General features: G+C 39.7%; 1 protein-coding gene across 1 annotated transcript; it reads left to right on the top strand.

Moving 5' to 3' along the window:
• Nucleotides 1-1027: 1027 nt before the first annotated feature.
• LOC115150096 (E3 ubiquitin-protein ligase RNF182) lies at nt 1028-16777 on the top strand. Its single transcript, XM_029693019.1, has 2 exons — nt 1028-1618; nt 14401-16777. Exon 2 carries the CDS (start codon nt 15312-15314, stop codon nt 16119-16121), a length of 810 nt encoding a protein of 269 aa, XP_029548879.1. The 5' UTR covers nt 1028-1618; nt 14401-15311; the 3' UTR covers nt 16122-16777.
• Nucleotides 16778-17560: the final 783 nt, after the last annotated feature.

The following is a 17560-nucleotide window of genomic DNA, read 5'->3' as shown; positions in this document are numbered from 1 at the left end:
TTTTTAAGTCAGTAAATGAGGCTGAATTAACTGTTTCGCTGCCAGACAAGGCTCTGCTGATAGTCAGGTGTAGCGGTGGTAAGGATTCACTCCATGGTGCTGAAAAGAAAGCTCTGTTGTTGGGACAGCTTTATGTAGGCCCTAACAGTTTGTGGGCACCGTTTGTCACCGTTATAGTGCAATTAATGTATTGTTTAGTGTTCTGTAGTGACTTTGCTGGCATGCATCTAAAATATTTTTGGGGAGTTTGCCCCACCAAGATTTACATGCTAAAATCGCCACTGATGCTTTCCATCCGATTCTGCATCACCCGCTGCATACAGGTTGGCCTTATGATCCTGCTTGCTCTGGATTCCAGAGAAGTGACAATGTGACATATCCCGAGACGACATTGACTGCTATCATGAATGACTTTCAGCTCAAAATGCAAGGTGTAAAACTCCGTTTATGTCTGTATCTTGCGTTTTGAAAATGCATCACCGTTTATGGCTGTAATTACAGGCTACATTTACGCAGCCATTGTGCGCGAGTGCGAGTGCATGTGCATGTGCGGCGGTTGCAAGCTTTGAACCACTCCTTTTTGGGGCTTGTGGGTCAAAAGGTTTGAAAACTACCAAACCGCAAATAAATTGTAGGGAGAGAGTATTGCTATAAATAAAAATGCATCTCCAAAAATTGTTTGGTGATCAAGAATATGAACAAATGGGGCAACAATTGAGAGCATAGGTCTACAGGACTTTACTCTAAACTCGAGCGGATCTACTTATGACTGACTTCGAACTTGTGATTTGAGACTTGCTTGTGACTCGAATAATAGTGACGTGTCCCACCTCTGATTTTCGTTAACGCTAACCATTTTCCTAATCTTAACCATATTATCCTAACATGCTACATTTATTCTCCTAACCTACTGTGTAAATTCTAATTTGCCACAAAAAAAGGCGTGTTTTGTTCGGGGCTCGCCTTTCCATTGAGCGGTAAAGTGGTAGTTTCCTTGGAAACGGCTCGGTCTGCAGCAAAGGCTTGCGACAAAGACACACAATTTGTATTATTACTCCCGTCTGTAGGCTATTCTTTCAGTTTCTTAGCCCATGTCCCATGCTTTTGTTTGATTTTGTGTGTGTGTGTGTGTGTGTATGTGTGTGTTTACTTGTAATTTGTTTAACATGGAATGGTTATGTAGAATTTATTGAAAATGAATAATTCCATTTATACAACCTTCCAGTGATTGGCATTGAAATGAAATGGTTCCACACAGTTCTGCCACAGGTTCTGCTGTCTCCAGCCATCCACAGGCCACAGCAAAGCTTGACCGCTGAGGCTCGCGCAGCTTCAGTCGCATGCAGCTGGAGCTTGGTGTTGTTGCCACAGCAACCACTGAAGAGAAATCCGTGCAGGTCCCGATGCTACTGAGCTCGCGCTACCGCATTGAGGGGGATGTAGCAGTCGGACACGGGCAGATGGGACCTCAATATCGACAGTGACTCACCGACAACGCGCGACACTAGATAACAAGGGAGGGAGAAACGTGATGGCGATAAGCCTCGGGTACCTTGGACCTTGACGGGAAGACATTTTCACACGGTGTGCCAGGTTGTCCTACACTTGCGGATCCAGGGTGAGTGCACCTAACTGCGGCGAAATGTGATTGCTGGATTAGTCTGAATCTAAATTAGGCTTGTTGCGACTGGGCTATATTCAATCGCAATGAGGCTATGCATTACACAATTGTCACACGGCTCACACCTATATGGGTTTGGCAGATACATATAAAATATATATATATATTCGTACAATATTATTAGTCTATAAGCTAGTATACAGGAAAATAGGTTACATAATGTATTACATCTTCGGGATGTTGAATTCAAATGAGGTGGTTCTAAATACTATTCCAAAGCAACAGGGCTGGCATTTGTTGTTCTTGTTGGGAATGATAATGCATACATTAATGCAGAACAACAGGCTAACAGAAACAACAACTGCTGTAAACATGTTTTTGCTGAAATAAATATCTAGCCTATCACAATAGGTTGTAGGCTAGAATAATATTGGTCAGTTTAATTGCCAAAACTAAATTTGGAGTCCATTTTAAAAGGCGTTTTTGATATCACCCGTAGTGATAAAAAAAAAATTGCAACAGGAGTTTCAGAGGCTTGCTGCTGGTCAAAACGGCATGGGTGTTTGACAGAGAGAACCCCACTTTATTAGAATAAGCTATTGTTTTAAATCCTCACAAGCCTTCAATTGGACATATGTGTTTTCATTCACAAAGTAGTCATTTCATTAGTGCCAAAATAGTGTTAACATGGTAAATATAAACAGCTCAATGTCTTGACTTTGAGAAACGTCAACAGGTATTTATAATTTAAAAAATTACTTAAGACAGGGTTGAAAAATGAATCCCCAAGAACTAGTATAATCTAAAAAATAAAAGTGTCATTATTTGACTTGGCCATTTTTACCCCAAAAATTAAAGAAGAAAAAAAATGAAATGAAAGTCAGAGAAGAAGAATTCACTGAATTATTGATGTTTTATTATATATACTCTTTTTATACTATAACTATTTAAAAAGGGGATTTGATTAATGTTCCAAAATGTATACGGGTCTGTCAGTACAGGACTCAAAATGCCTGGCAACAACATGCATCTAAAACAATGTTGTTTTACTGCATGTCTTATACTTTAAAAGCAACCCAGCAACTGTGCATTTGCTGAACATATAGATTGGGCAATGCTGCCACTCTTAACACTGTAAGACAAGAAAAGAAACCTAGTTGTACAGCTTTTAAAAATAATTGGTGACTTCAGTCAGTCAGACCGGGAATGCAATGAGTGGAAACCAATGGTTGACCACCACTATTTATTCCCAGTTGCATTTCCTATCAACCTGTCTGATCACATCAAATCAGAACAGAGTTGACTTTTTGCTGTGTCTAAAACCAGAAAGAAGAAGACACAATAGTGTCTGTCTCATAAAGTATGGATTCTTTTTCACTGTTCACTGCCAAGTGTGCTTATATTTCAGTATAGTTTCCAAAGTAGGAACGAAGTAGTTGGGCTAAGCTATATTTTTACATTCAAAGTGAATTAGCTTCATCGTATTATACAGTACCAAAATGAATATATCTCAGGTTCAAAGTGAATTATTCAGTGTACAGCAGTTTCTTTTGGTTCTTCATATCATCTTGTCAGGTATGTGGATTGTTCCCTGCAGCAAATATAACGTCAAAACTGATTGTTTGTTTGTGTTTGTTTACACTATCCTTCTTTGTTTTATAGTTGATTTAAGATTTAAGGCCTGTAATGCGATTGGTGCTTTCTTGTAACAGCGATAGCCCCAGTAATGGTTAAGTGCCTTGAGCAAGGCACTTAACCCTAAAATTGCTCTCCATTCAGGGGCGCTGTACCACAACTGACCCTGTGTGTTTGTCTGGAAGTGTTGGGAAATTTGCCTGACGACTCAAACTGAATTCTTCCCCTGCTCTATGCTCGCTACATACTTCAGTCTGAGACTGTCGTCGTTATAGGTGACGTCAAAATGAGACGTGTTGTTCAAAACAAAGTGATCAGCCATTTGATCGTCTCTAATCAATCAGAATGTCAAAGCCAATGACACATTTTCTAAACACAGCTTTACCCACTTGTGTTCTGGCTCTGGCCCGACCCATCTGTTTCTGGGACCAATCAGAACAGTTAGAATGTGTTTGCGTTCTAGAAATTGTCGGGGAGGTACACACGTCCAGACTCACTGCGGAGAAGAAACTAACGTCCGTGGGTGTGGTGTATCATTTGGCCGGAGCAAAGACTTTGGGTAGCCAGGCAATTGGGAAATAGGCAAAAGACGAATGGCCATTATAACCAAATGGACAATAACATTTCTATTATATTATTTTATATTTCATTCAGTTACGTTTCTACATTGTGGAACAGCCAGGCATAGCCTAGTGGGAAAATAAGGGATGTGTAAACATAAACAATATCAGAATTTTACCTGTTTGAAAAAAAAAAAAAATCAGTACAATTTTGTTTCTGAATGAAAATATATTGTATAAAAAAGCAATAATTCACTATAGAAATGATAGCATTTCTTTGTGGATGTAGCGTCTAGGGAACCTTGGTATTGGCACAGTGATGTGTGTCAGTGTTTGTGCCTGCCATAGAAAAGGGGCCACAGATGTTTGCCTGTTGATCTGACATCATGCTGGCTTCTTAACAGGTATCTTACCTCTTACCCAGCAGGCCACACCAGCCACCGCAGGCAAGGCTTGATGCCATGTAGATTTCCTAGGAAACAATGCCCAAAGCTACATAATCCCTTTTGTAAATAAAATATATTGAATATATATATATATATATATATATATATATTTTAATAATTTCAAGCATTCAATTTATTTTCTAAAATATACAGTGTAAGATATTGCTAATATATTTGTGTGCAATATATCTCATGTCATAATATGTTGGAAAAATATATAACTACTTGCCACATTCGGATATTGTAATATACAATACAATGATAACACATATATATATATATATATATATATATATTATTTTTTTATTTATTTCACCTTTATTTAACTAGGCAAGTCAGTTCAGAACAAATTCTTATTTACAATGACTGCCTAAACCGGATGACGCTGGGCCAATTGTGCACTGCCCTATGGGGCTCCAAATCACGTCCGGTTGTGATACAGCCTGGAATCGAACCAGGGTGTCTGTAGTGATGCCTCTAGCACTGAGATGCAGTGCCTTAGACCGCTGCGCCTCATGGGAGCTCATATGTAGGCATACAAGTGTGAAATGTTCTAGATAATTATTTGCAGTTTCTTTGTCCACTATAAAAGGCAAGAATAGACTAGCAATAAAAGCAATACTGCTTGTCAAGTTGACATTCAATTAAAAGGCCAGTCCGCAGTTGAAACAATAACAAACTGTCATTTGAGGGATGGGCCTGGAGAAATGTAACCACTCTCAAATTAATAGACTGAGCTATGGATGGAAGGACTGACAATTCATGATATCACAATTATCTTTTTAACCATGTTATGAGGCTACAGTGTTTGTTTACATTTACAATGTTTACAAACATTGGAGTAAAACAAGCTTATGTTTTGGGTTATGATGGGGTGTGCCAGTTGAACTAAGCTCATGAGGCATTTATAAGTTATATTCTTCAAGAATCAATGGGTATATATCTTTAATTTATTTAAGTCCAAACATTTATGTAGCAACTGCAGATGTCCCTTTTAAGGAAATGTTAGGCGATATATACTGAACCAAAATATAAACACAACAATTTCAAAGATTTTGCTGAGTTTCAGTTCATATAAGGAAATCAGTCAATTTATATAAATAAATTAGGCCTTAAACTATGAAGCCGGTTGGACATACTGCCAAATTCTCTAAAAGGATGTTAGAGACAGCTTATGGTAGAGAAATTAACATTACATTATCTGGCAACAGCTCTGGTGGACATTCCTGCAGTCAGCATGCCAATCGCACACTTCCTCAACTTTAGACATCTGTGGCACATTTTAGAGTGGTCTTTTATTGTCCCCAGCACAAGGTGCACCTGTGTAATGATCATGCTGTTTAATCAGCTTCTTTATATGCCACACCTGTCAGGTGAATGGATTATCTTGACAAAGGATAACATTTGAGAGAAATAATATTTTTGCGCGTATGGAACATTTCTGGGATTTTGTATTTTAGTTCATAAAAAATGGGAGTAGGACATTTTATGTTTTGTTATTGAGAGCAATGAAATGACACAGTTAGCTATTGTCTTCCTCATAATTCTACCTCTGGTGAGCAGTGATGCCTCCTCCACCTGTCTAGAACCTATCCTGGATGTATTGTCAGCTAATTAGACAAGGAAACACACTATGTATTCCCACTGGGCACACACTGGTTGAATCAACGTTGTTCAGTGAAATGACGTGGAATAGACGTTGAGGTGACGTCTGTAACCAGAGGTGTCTGCAAGCGTGTTAATGCCTTTGCAAATGATCAAACTGACACCAAATGGAAGTTGTTAAAAGCCATGAGAAGAGCTCCATTTTCTACTGGGCTCAGGTCAATGGGAATCCTGAGGATATGAATGCTCATGCATACAACACCAGTAGTCTATTTTCTCTGTGTTCCTCAAACAGCAGTATCAGTCTCTGTGTGGTAACATGAGAGGCACAGTTCCTACAGCGTTGCCGTTTGTCGCTTGGTTTAAAAAAAAACAAAAAACATATAGCTTAGTCTTAGTGCATATACCTATAATCTTAGTCCTAAATGCATTTTTGTTACCCTAGTTCCCCCAAGTTATTTCCAAATATTAGCTTCATAGGGACCAAGCTATATTTAGCTCATGCACACAAGCTTTTTTGAAATGAGGGCAACTTCATTTTGTGCTCATTAACTAACCAAAGACACACACTCGCTTCATTGGAGTGATAAAATATGGCTTCATCAAAGTGATAAAATACGGCTTCATCAAAGTGATAAAATACAGCTTCATCAAAGTGATAAAATACAGCTTCATCAGTGATAAAATACAGCTTCATCAAAGTGATAAAATATGGCTTCTTCAGAGTGATAAAATACAGCTTCATCAAAGTGATAAAATACAGCTTCATCAGAGTGATAAAATACAGCTTCTTCAGAGTGATAAAATACAGCTTCATCAAAGTGATAAAATATGTCCGGGCGTTTTACAGTGTCCCTTCAGGATATGTAGCCGGTAATTGCATTTTTTTTTTATTGCAGACCAAGAGGACAACAGTGCTGCTTCTAGTGCCTCCTTGTCCCTAGCATAAACATCTATTCCTTGTCCTTAGCATAAACATCTATTCCTTGTCCTTAGCATAAACATCTATTCAAATAAACATCTATTCCTTGTCCCTAGCATAAACATCTATTCCTTGTCCCTAGCATAAACATCTATTCCTTGTCCTTAGCATAAACATCTATTCCTTGTCCTTAGCATAAACATCTATTCAAATAAACATCTATTCCTTGTCCCTAGCATAAACATCTATTCCTTGTCCTTAGCATAAACATCTATTCCTTGTCCTTAGCATAAACATCTATTCCTTGTCCTTAGCATAAACATCTATTCCTTGTCCTTAGCATAAACATCTATTCAAATAAACATCTATTCCTTGTCCTTAGCATAAACATCTATTCCTTGTCCTTAGCATAAACATATATTCCTTGTCCTTAGCATAAACATCTATTCAAATAAACATCTATTCCTTGTCCTTAGCATAAACATCTATTCAAATAAACATATATTCATTGTCCCTAGCATAAACATCTATTCAAATAAACATCTATTCCTTGTCCCTAGCATAAACATCTATTCCTTGTCCCTAGCATAAACATCTATTCCTTGTCCCTAGCATAAACATCTATTCCTTGTCCTTGGCATAAACATCTATTCAAATAAACATCTATTCCTTGTCCCTAGCATAAACATCTATTCCTTGTCCCTAGCATAAACATCTATTCCTTGTCCCTAGCATAAACATCTATTCCTTGTCCTTGGCATAAACATCTATTCAAATAAACATCTATTCCTTGTCCCTAGCATAAACATCTATTCCTTGTCCCTAGCATAAACATCTATTCAAATAAACATCTGTTCCTTGTCCCTAGCATAAACATCTATTCCTTGTCCCTAGTGTAAACATCTATTCCTTGTCCCTAGCATAAACATCTATTCCTTGTCCTTAGCATAAACATCTATTCCTTGTCCTTAGCATAAACATCTATTCAAATAAACATCTATTCCTTGTCCCTAGCATAAACATCTATTCCTTGTCCTTAGCATAAACATCTATTCCTTGTCCTTAGCATAAACATCTATTCCTTGTCCTTAGCATAAACATCTATTCCTTGTCCTTAGCATAAACATCTATTTAAATAAACATCTATTCCTTGTCCTTAGCATAAACATCTATTCCTTGTCCTTAGCATAAACATATATTCCTTGTCCTTAGCATAAACATCTATTCAAATAAACATCTATTCCTTGTCCTTAGCATAAACATCTATTCAAATAAACATATATTCATTGTCCCTAGCATAAACATCTATTCAAATAAACATCTATTCCTTGTCCCTAGCATAAACATCTATTCCTTGTCCCTAGCATAAACATCTATTCCTTGTCCCTAGCATAAACATCTATTCCTTGTCCTTGGCATAAACATCTATTCAAATAAACATCTATTCCTTGTCCCTAGCATAAACATCTATTCCTTGTCCCTAGCATAAACATCTATTCCTTGTCCCTAGCATAAACATCTATTCCTTGTCCTTGGCATAAACATCTATTCAAATAAACATCTATTCCTTGTCCCTAGCATAAACATCTATTCCTTGTCCCTAGCATAAACATCTATTCAAATAAACATCTGTTCCTTGTCCCTAGCATAAACATCTATTCCTTGTCCCTAGTGTAAACATCTATTCCTTGTCCCTAGCATAAACATCTATTCCTTGTCCTTGACATAAACATCTATTCCTTGTCCTTGGCATAAACATCTATTCAAATAAACATCTATTCCTTGTCCCTAGCATAAACATCTATTCCTTGTCCCTAGCATAACCATCTATTCCTTGTCCCTAGCATAAACATCTATTCCTTGTCCTTAGCATAAACATCTATTCAAATAAACATCTATTCCTTGTCCCTAACATAAACATCTATTCCTTGTCCTTGGCATAAACATCTATTCAAATAAACATCTATTCCTTGTCCCTAGCATAAACATATATTCCTTGTCCTTGGCATAAACATCTATTCAAATAAACATCTATTCCTTGTCCCTAGCATAAACATCTATTCCTTGTCCTTGGCATAAGCATCTATTCAAATAAACATCTATTCCTTGTCCCTAGCATAAACATCTATTCCTTGTCCCTAGCATAAACATCTATTCAAATAAACATCTGTTCCTTGTCCCTAGCATAAACATCTATTCCTTGTCCCTAGCATAAACATCTATTCCTTGTCCCTAGTGTAAACATCTATTCCTTGTCCCTAGCATAAACATCTATTCCTTGTCCTTGACATAAACATATATTCCTTGTCCTTGGCATAAACATCTATTCAAATAAACATCTATTCCTTGTCCCTAGCATAAACATCTATTCCTTGTCCCTAGCATTAACATCTATTCCTTGTCCCTAGCATAAACATCTATTCCTTGTCCTTGGCATAAACATCTATTCAAATAAACATCTATTCCTTGTCCCTAGCATAAACATCTATTCCTTGTCCTTGGCATAAACATCTATTCAAATAAACATCTATTCCTTGTCCCTAGCATAAACATATATTCCTTGTCCTTGGCATAAACATCTATTCAAATAAACATCTATTCCTTGTCCCTAGCATAAACATCTATTCCTTGTCCTTGGCATAAGCATCTATTCAAATAAACATCTATTCCTTGTCCCTAGCATAAACATCTATTCCTTGTCCCTAGCATAAACATCTATTCAAATAAACATCTGTTCCTTGTCCCTAGCATAAACATCTATTCCTTGTCCCTAGCATAAACATCTATTCCTTGTCCCTAGTGTAAACATCTATTCCTTGTCCCTAGCATAAACATCTATTCCTTGTCCTTGGCATAAACATCTATTCAAATAAACATCTATTCCTTGTCCCTAGCATAAACATCTATTCCTTGTCCCTAGCATAAACATCTATTCCTTGTCCCTAGCATAAACATCTATTCCTTGTCCTTGGCATAAACATCTATTCAAATAAACATCTATTCCTTGTCCCTAGCATAAACATCTATTCCTTGTCCTTGGCATAAACATCTATTCAAATAAACATCTATTCCTTGTCCCTAGCATAAACATATATTCCTTGTCCTTGGCATAAACATCTATTCAAATAAACATCTATTCCTTGTCCCTAGCATAAACATCTATTCCTTGTCCTTGGCATAAGCATCTATTCAAATAAACATCTATTCCTTGTCCCTAGCATAAACATCTATTCCTTGTCCCTAGCATAAACATCTATTCAAATAAACATCTGTTCCTTGTCCCTAGCATAAACATCTATTCCTTGTCCCTAGCATAAACATCTATTCCTTGTCCCTAGTGTAAACATCTATTCCTTGTCCCTAGCATAAACATCTATTCCTTGTCCTTGACATAAACATATATTCCTTGTCCTTGGCATAAACATCTATTCAAATAAACATCTATTCCTTGTCCCTAGCATAAACATCTATTCCTTGTCCCTAGCATAAACATCTATTCCTTGTCCCTAGCATAAACATCTATTCCTTGTCCTTGGCATAAACATCTATTCAAATAAACATCTATTCCTTGTCCCTAGCATAAACATCTATTCCTTGTCCTTGGCATAAACATCTATTCAAATAAACATCTATTCCTTGTCCCTAGCATAAACATCTATTCCTTGTCCCTAGCATAAACATCTATTCAAAGAAACATTTCCTATTGTTTATGCAACCTTGTGTTCTTCTTCCCATCCCCAGATCCCTTAGAGACAACCTGCCACCCAATGTCATCGTCATTATCTGTAAGCTATATCTGTCTCTTCGCTCTCCTCTTTTTCAGTCTCTCTATTCCATCAGCATAAAGAGAGGGCTCCCCTCCAACCTTCCTATCGCCCCGCTGTCTTAGAAGGGGAAAAAAGGAGGCATTATATAAAACACCTTGTGTATCCCTCCAGCACTACAGGTGGGATATTTATAGGCACAGTTCAGATTCTAACAACCTGTGAGCAGGAGAAAAAAGGGAGGAGGAAAGATGAAGGAAGGAAGGAAGGAAGGAAGGAAAGAAAGAAGGAAGGAAGGAAGTGTTACATAATGCCAGAACAAGCAGTGAGGGAAATCAGATCTGTGCACTTGTAGTGTGCTGTGCTGCTCCTTCACTCTCAACTACTCTCTCCCACTGACATTCTGGTGTGTGACTCATCGTCTCAGTAAACACAGAGAGAGAGAGCAAGGGAGAGAGAGAGCGAGCGAGAGGAGAGCGAGACCATACATATGTGCTACAACTTGTTGGCCGATTATTTCGATGGAAGGGAAATTATTTCATGCATTTTAATGCCTGATAAAAAAATAAGATACAGTTGAAGTGGGAAGTTTACATACACCTTAGCCAAATACATTTAAACTCAGTTTTTCACAATTCCTGACATTTAATCCTAGTAAAAATTCTCTGTTTTAGGTCAGTTAGGATCACCACTTTATTTTAAGAATGTGAAATGTCAGAATAATAGTAGAGAGAATGATTTATTTCAGCTTTTATTTCTTTCATCACATTCCCAGTGGGTCAGAAGTTTACATACACTCAATTAGTATTTGGTAGCATTGCCTTTAAATTGCTTAACTTGGGTCAAACGTTTCGGGTAGCCTTCCACAAGCTTCCCACAATAACTTGGGTGAATTTTGTCCCATTCCTCCTGACAGAGCTGGTGTAACTGAGTCAGGTTTGTAGGCCTCCTTGCTCGCACATGCTTTTTCAGTTCTGCCCACACATTTTCTATAGGATTGAGGTCAGGGCTTTGTGATGGCCATTCCAACACCTTGACTTTGTTGTCCTTAAGCCATTTTGCCACAACTTTGGAAGTATGCTTGGGGTCATTGTCCATTTGGAAGACCCATTTGCGACCAAGCTTTAACTTCCTGACTGATGTCTTGAGATGTTGCTTGAATATATCCACATAATTGTCCTGTCTCATGATGCCATCTATTTTGTGAAATGCACCAGTCCCTCCTGCAGCAAAGCACCCCCACAACATGATGCTGCCACCCCCGTGCTTCACTGTTGGGATGGTGTTCTTCGGCTTGCAAGCCTCCCCCTTTTCCTCCAAACATAACGATGGTCATTATGGCCAAACAGTTCTATTTTTTTCTCATCAAACCAGAGGACATTTCTCCAAAAACTACAATATTTTTCCCCATGTGTAGTTGCAAACCGTAGTCTGGCTTTTTTATGGCAGTTTTGGAGCAGTGGTTTCTTCCTTGTTGAGCGGCCTTTCAGGTTATGTCAGTATAGGACTTGTTTTACTGTGGATATAGATACTTTTGTACCTGTTTCCTCCAGCATCTTCACAAGGTCCTTTGCTGTTGTTCTGGGATTTATTTGCACTTTTCGCACCAAAGTACATTCATCTCTAGGAGACAGAAAGCGTCTCCTTCCTGAGCGGTATGACGGCTGCGTGGTCCCACGGTGTTTATACTTGCGTACTATTGTTTGTACAGATGAACGTGGTACCTTCAGGCCTTTGGAAATTTCGATTTTGATTTTCTCATGATGTCAAGCAAAAAGGCACTGAGGTTGAAGGTAGGCCTTGAAATACATCCACAGGTACACCTCCAGTTGACTCAAATTATGTCAATTAGCCTATCAGAAGCTTCTAATGCCATGACATCATTTTCTGGAATTTTGCAAGCTGTTTAAAGGCACAGTCAACTTAGTGTATGTAAACTTCTGACCCACTGGAATTGTGATACAGTGAATTATAAGTGAAATAATCTGTCTGTTAACATTTGTTGGAAAAATTACTTGTGTCATGCACAAAGTAGATGCCCTAACCGACTTGCCAAAACAATAGTATATTAACAAGAAATTTGTGGGTGGAGTGGTTGAAAAACGAGTTTTAATGACTCCAACCTAAGTGTATGTAAACTTCCGACTTCAACTGTATGTAAGGAGGGTCCCATAACATAATAGTGGTTTCCAGTGCCACATATCGTAGGGCTTCCATCAATCCCTTTGCATACTCAACCCTCGTGATGCACAACTTCTCAGTACTGTGGATTGTATTAAAGAGAGAGTGTGTGTGTGGAGGGTGAATTGATGTCCGTGACAGAAAGGAGGTGATGAACGGTGACGAGGTAAATTAACAGAGGGGAGGGAGGAGAAAGGCAAGTTAAAGGGGGCTATAGACCCCTTTCTGCGTTTACAAACATTGGCGCATGAGGGCGGTGCGCGCAAGTTGGTGACAGAACAAGGGGGAGTTCTTATAGAACGGCAGCAAAAAAACGCTCTATTTACATGTTGTTTATGAGTGCGTTTCACATTACTTTTGGATTATAACTGGATTTTAAGTCTCGTATGAATGTCCTTGCTTAATATAATGTTTGTCATCATCGCAAATCAACTGCATAATACTTAAAAAACCTTTCAACCAGTAAAAAGACTCTTTGGTTAGCTTTTTGCTAGATCAATGAGCGTTAGCATTCTAGCTAAGTGCTGCCTCCAAAATAGTTATTTTGCAAAGATCACAACCAAATATAATCTTAACGACTGTTCAAGCAAGAATCAAAATATCATTGCAAGCGTTTGAGAACCCCAAAATGTTATTTTGTTTAGAAGTAATAAAAACTTAAATCTAGGCTATGTTGAATGGGCACAGATGGAGATGGCTTTCTTACTACCGCCAAGAGTCGCACACAACTGAGCGTGATGTTAGTGTGTCATGTACTGAAATAGGATCTATTACTGGGGACATTGAGGATCACCACAGTACCTATTATGGATGATGAATCAGGATAAGCACATTAAATGTTTCAACTGGAATGACATTGGATGACCATAAAGCATGAGATGAACGCTGTCTTCCGATAAAGGATGTAGCTCTGAGGTGTAGACTATATGATAGTGATGAAGGATGTAGCTCTGGAATGGAGGCTGTATGATAGTGATGAAGGATGTAGCTCTGGGATGGAGGCTGTATGATAGTGATGAAGGATGTAGCTCTGGGATGGAGGCTGTATGATAGTGATGAAGAATGTAGCTCTGGGATGGAGGCTGTGTGATAGTGATAAAGGATGTAGCTCTGAGGTGGAGGCTGTATGATAGTGATGAAGAATGTAGCTCTGGGGTGTAGACTATATGATAGTGATGAAGGATGTAGCTCTGGGGTGTAGACTATATGATAGTGATGAAGGATGTAGCTCTGGGATGGAAGCTGTAGGATAGTGATGAAAGAGTGTGTGGATACAATTCTTGGATAAAGACAATAGGCTGATATTGAAGAAATGCTTAGACTCAAATTCATCGAATTAAGTATTGGTAAACTGGTGTTGACATTACCAACATTTTGACAACAACCTGACACCTTGTTCGTTCATGCACTCTGAAATGAAAAATGAAAAATATAATTCGGTCAAGGTTGGTCATCTGTCGTAACTAATGTGTATTTTTTTAAGGAGTGGGGCAGTCCCAAACTGAAATAGCAGTAGGCTGGATTCAAACCCATGCAGCAACGTTATACTGTATATGCAGTGGCTTAGCCCGCAAGACAATCAAAAGGCCACTAGTGTGCGGGTTTTACATATATTTTTGGATTTCCAATGTTCCCTGACATATATTCCCTTGTGTTCTTTCCACAGAGGAGGGACCATGTTGCTGTACCAATGTCCTGGGAATACCTATACTGGGAATACCACTGCCCCTCTCTAGCTGGATCATCTGACACCAACTCCCCCAAGATTTCCTGACGGATATAATCCAATTCATCCCTCCATATTTTGGATATTCCGATCGAAGCAATAGTGGCATTGGCACATGTAAACATGGTTCCCGCCTTCTATACACTTGTGTATTTTTTATGTTTACGCATTTTACACATAACAGGCACTTTCAAAACCGGAATGTTCTCTCATTAAATTGTTCAAATGTTTTTGTCATTGGAAACTCATCTGGAGATGAACATCTCTGATCCGAGTTGGGCATGCACTACGTTTGGGTAGCGACCAGTCATACAGCATTGTTGAAGATGTAAAGCTGTCTAACCTCAGTCCTATGCCCTCAAATGCTAATTTAGCACCATACATTGTTGTGAAAGTAAAGCCATACTCAGCATGCATGCTCAACTGTGAATACGAACTCTATTATTCAGGGTGTTCAGGATCAACCATGAACATATATCAGAGCATGATCGTTACCTGTGCAACATAGGTGTGAATATTTACAAAGTAATACAGTACGTGAATGTATTTTTACTGTGAAAAGGTGTACAAAAGTATGAGCCATCATATCAGTGTCTTAAATCATCATTTGGATTCCACTTCTTGTGAGCGTCAACGTGGACAATACCAATTAATAACATTCACTGTATCTTCATACAAATCTTTTACAAAAATCGTACAAATCTTGGGACAAAACTTTACCGGAGAGACCGCAGCTGTTGTTGAAAGTGCAAGGTGTCTCAGTGCAGGGTGTCTCTGGAACATAGCACTGCTGCATTAGTGCCTACATTTCTGGCTAGCTGGGCATCCCTCCCTTCTCTCTCTCTCTTACAATGAGCCAGAAGTTGGAGAAGTTGACCTTGGAGACGGACCAGAGCTTCCAGCCTCTGGTCTACACCGTGGAGGAGCTGGAGTGTAAGATTTGCTACAACCGTTATGACACACGCACCCGCAAGCCCAAGGTGTTGGGCTGCCTCCACCGCGTCTGCGCCAAATGCCTAAAGAAGATCGTGGAGAACTCGTCCCCCAGCATCGTCAGCTGCCCCTTCTGCCGCCACGAGACGCACGTGTCCGACGATGACATCTGGCTGCTGCAGGACGACAGCAACATCCTGGCCATCCTCACCTACCAGGACCGCGCCAGGAAGAGTGGCGGTTCCATCACCCCGAATGGGGAGGTGCTGCTCACTCCGGGCAGCCTGAGCGGGAGCGGCGGTGGAGAGGGTGGCTGTGGTGGTTCTGGGGGCGGCTGCGTCACAACCAGTGAGCAGTCACACAGCTCCTCCGACTGCCTGGTCATCACCATCATGGAGGTGCCGGGCGAGTCACAGTCATCAGACTCCATGAGCATGCTCAATATGGTGCGCCTGTACCGGCCCGCCAGCCTGGCCTCGCTGCCCTGCCACCTGCCCGCGCAGAAGTGCGGCGCATGGACCTCTCGCACCTTCCCCAGCTTCCTTATCGGCGTCCTGTGTCTAGTCTACTTCTCATCGCTGCCGCTGGGCATCTATCTTCTGATGATCCAGCAGCTCACCCTGGGAATTATTCTGGTCAGCCTGGTCCCCTCCACCCTGGTTCTGTGTGTCTTCTACGGCTTCTGTCAATGCCTGTGCCATGAGATCATGCAGTCCATAGCCACATAGCCACGTCTCCGCTTTACTCCCCTCCCCCATCCTAATACCAATGTATTTCTGTCAGTGGATGTGACATAGCAAGACCTGTAAAAGACAAAGCCAAATCACCAATGCAAATCTATACCCCCTGTCCTTTTGTAAAATACACCCCTACCCCTTCCTTTTACCTTCTTCAGATAATACCAGCACTAAAACTTCCGAGTGACCACTTGGATTTGGATGTATGGCTTGACTATTCAAGACAACTTGTGAAAGGCCCACGGCCTGATGAATGGTTTTCTAATTACACAGCTCAACCTGCATCAGATTGCTGCCGTTTGTGTTCATGCAGCTCACCGGAATGGGCTTCAGTTATTACTGTGATGATCACCAAACTGTATTGTTCAAAACGAATATGATCCTCTTAGTGTTAACCGTACTGTGGTAGAATACCCATCTGCTCGACCTATGGGCAACGGACTATGAAAACCCATAGTTTTAAGGATGTATTCAGACACTCAGCATAGTCACCATGTATACGCCATGTTCCTAGTTGCCTTTTAAAGGCATGTCTGTTTGTGCCCCTACAGTAACTTAACGTTGTAAAACCTGTCTGTGTCATTGCATTGGGAACGGACAAACCGCCTAAACTGTTACTAGATATTTCAATAAAAGACTCAAGACACTTTTGTGATCTTTGCCATTCTTTTTTTAATTTCCCCCATAACCCACATTTCCTGGGCAACTGATTCCAATTTGGACTATTAATAGGATACAATCACATTCCTTATACTTAAAAATGAAGATGGAATAAGTTATGTAAAAACGCAGAACATGCAAGTTATCATATAGGAACACGACACACAGCTACATAAGAAGCTTCATGAACACTACCCACAAGGGACTGGAGAAATCAATGTATTATCCACAGTAGTCGTTTATGCTGAAGAATTGCCCGCAGTGAAAAGTGTACCATTTTGTGATGTGTGAATCAGTCGGTTCCAGCCCCACAGACCCATTCTGCTAAAGTGCTGACGTTTTGCTAACTCGAGCTAATTTTAGTGTTGTTGCTCCGGAGACCTGGCACATGGGAGCACCCCCATGGCATCGAAGGACCTCAGCTCCTAAAAGCTTCTTGTTAGCTATTACAGGAGAGCAACTCAAAGGAATATCTGGCTGGCACAATCAAATGCTGCTAATTATAAGATACCTTACCTAGCACTAGACCTTAGAAATAGCATTAATCAACCACTATATGAACATGTTAGAACCACACAATTTGTGCAGAACCTGTGTCTAATGGTAACACTCCCAGTCTATTAGATCATGTCCACCATTTTTTTACCTTTATTTAACTAGACAAGTCAGTTAAGAACAAATTATTATTTACAATGACAGCCTACACCGACAAAACCCGGACGACGTTGGGCCAATTGTGCGCCGCCCTATGGGACGCCCAATCACGGCCG

Source organism: Salmo trutta, chromosome 16 (genome assembly GCF_901001165.1).
Source record: "Salmo trutta chromosome 16, fSalTru1.1, whole genome shotgun sequence".
In the NCBI taxonomy this organism is placed as follows: domain Eukaryota; kingdom Metazoa; phylum Chordata; class Actinopteri; order Salmoniformes; family Salmonidae; genus Salmo; species Salmo trutta.
The sequence above is the reverse complement of the archived record's forward strand: the minus strand, read 5'-3'. Positions and strand labels throughout refer to the sequence as shown.

What these genes read in the sequence shown, in the direction of transcription:
- LOC115150096 (XM_029693019.1), top strand. Translation starts at nt 15,312, where the DNA reads ATGAGCCAGAAGTTGGAGAAGTTGACCTTGGAGACGGACCAGAGCTTC.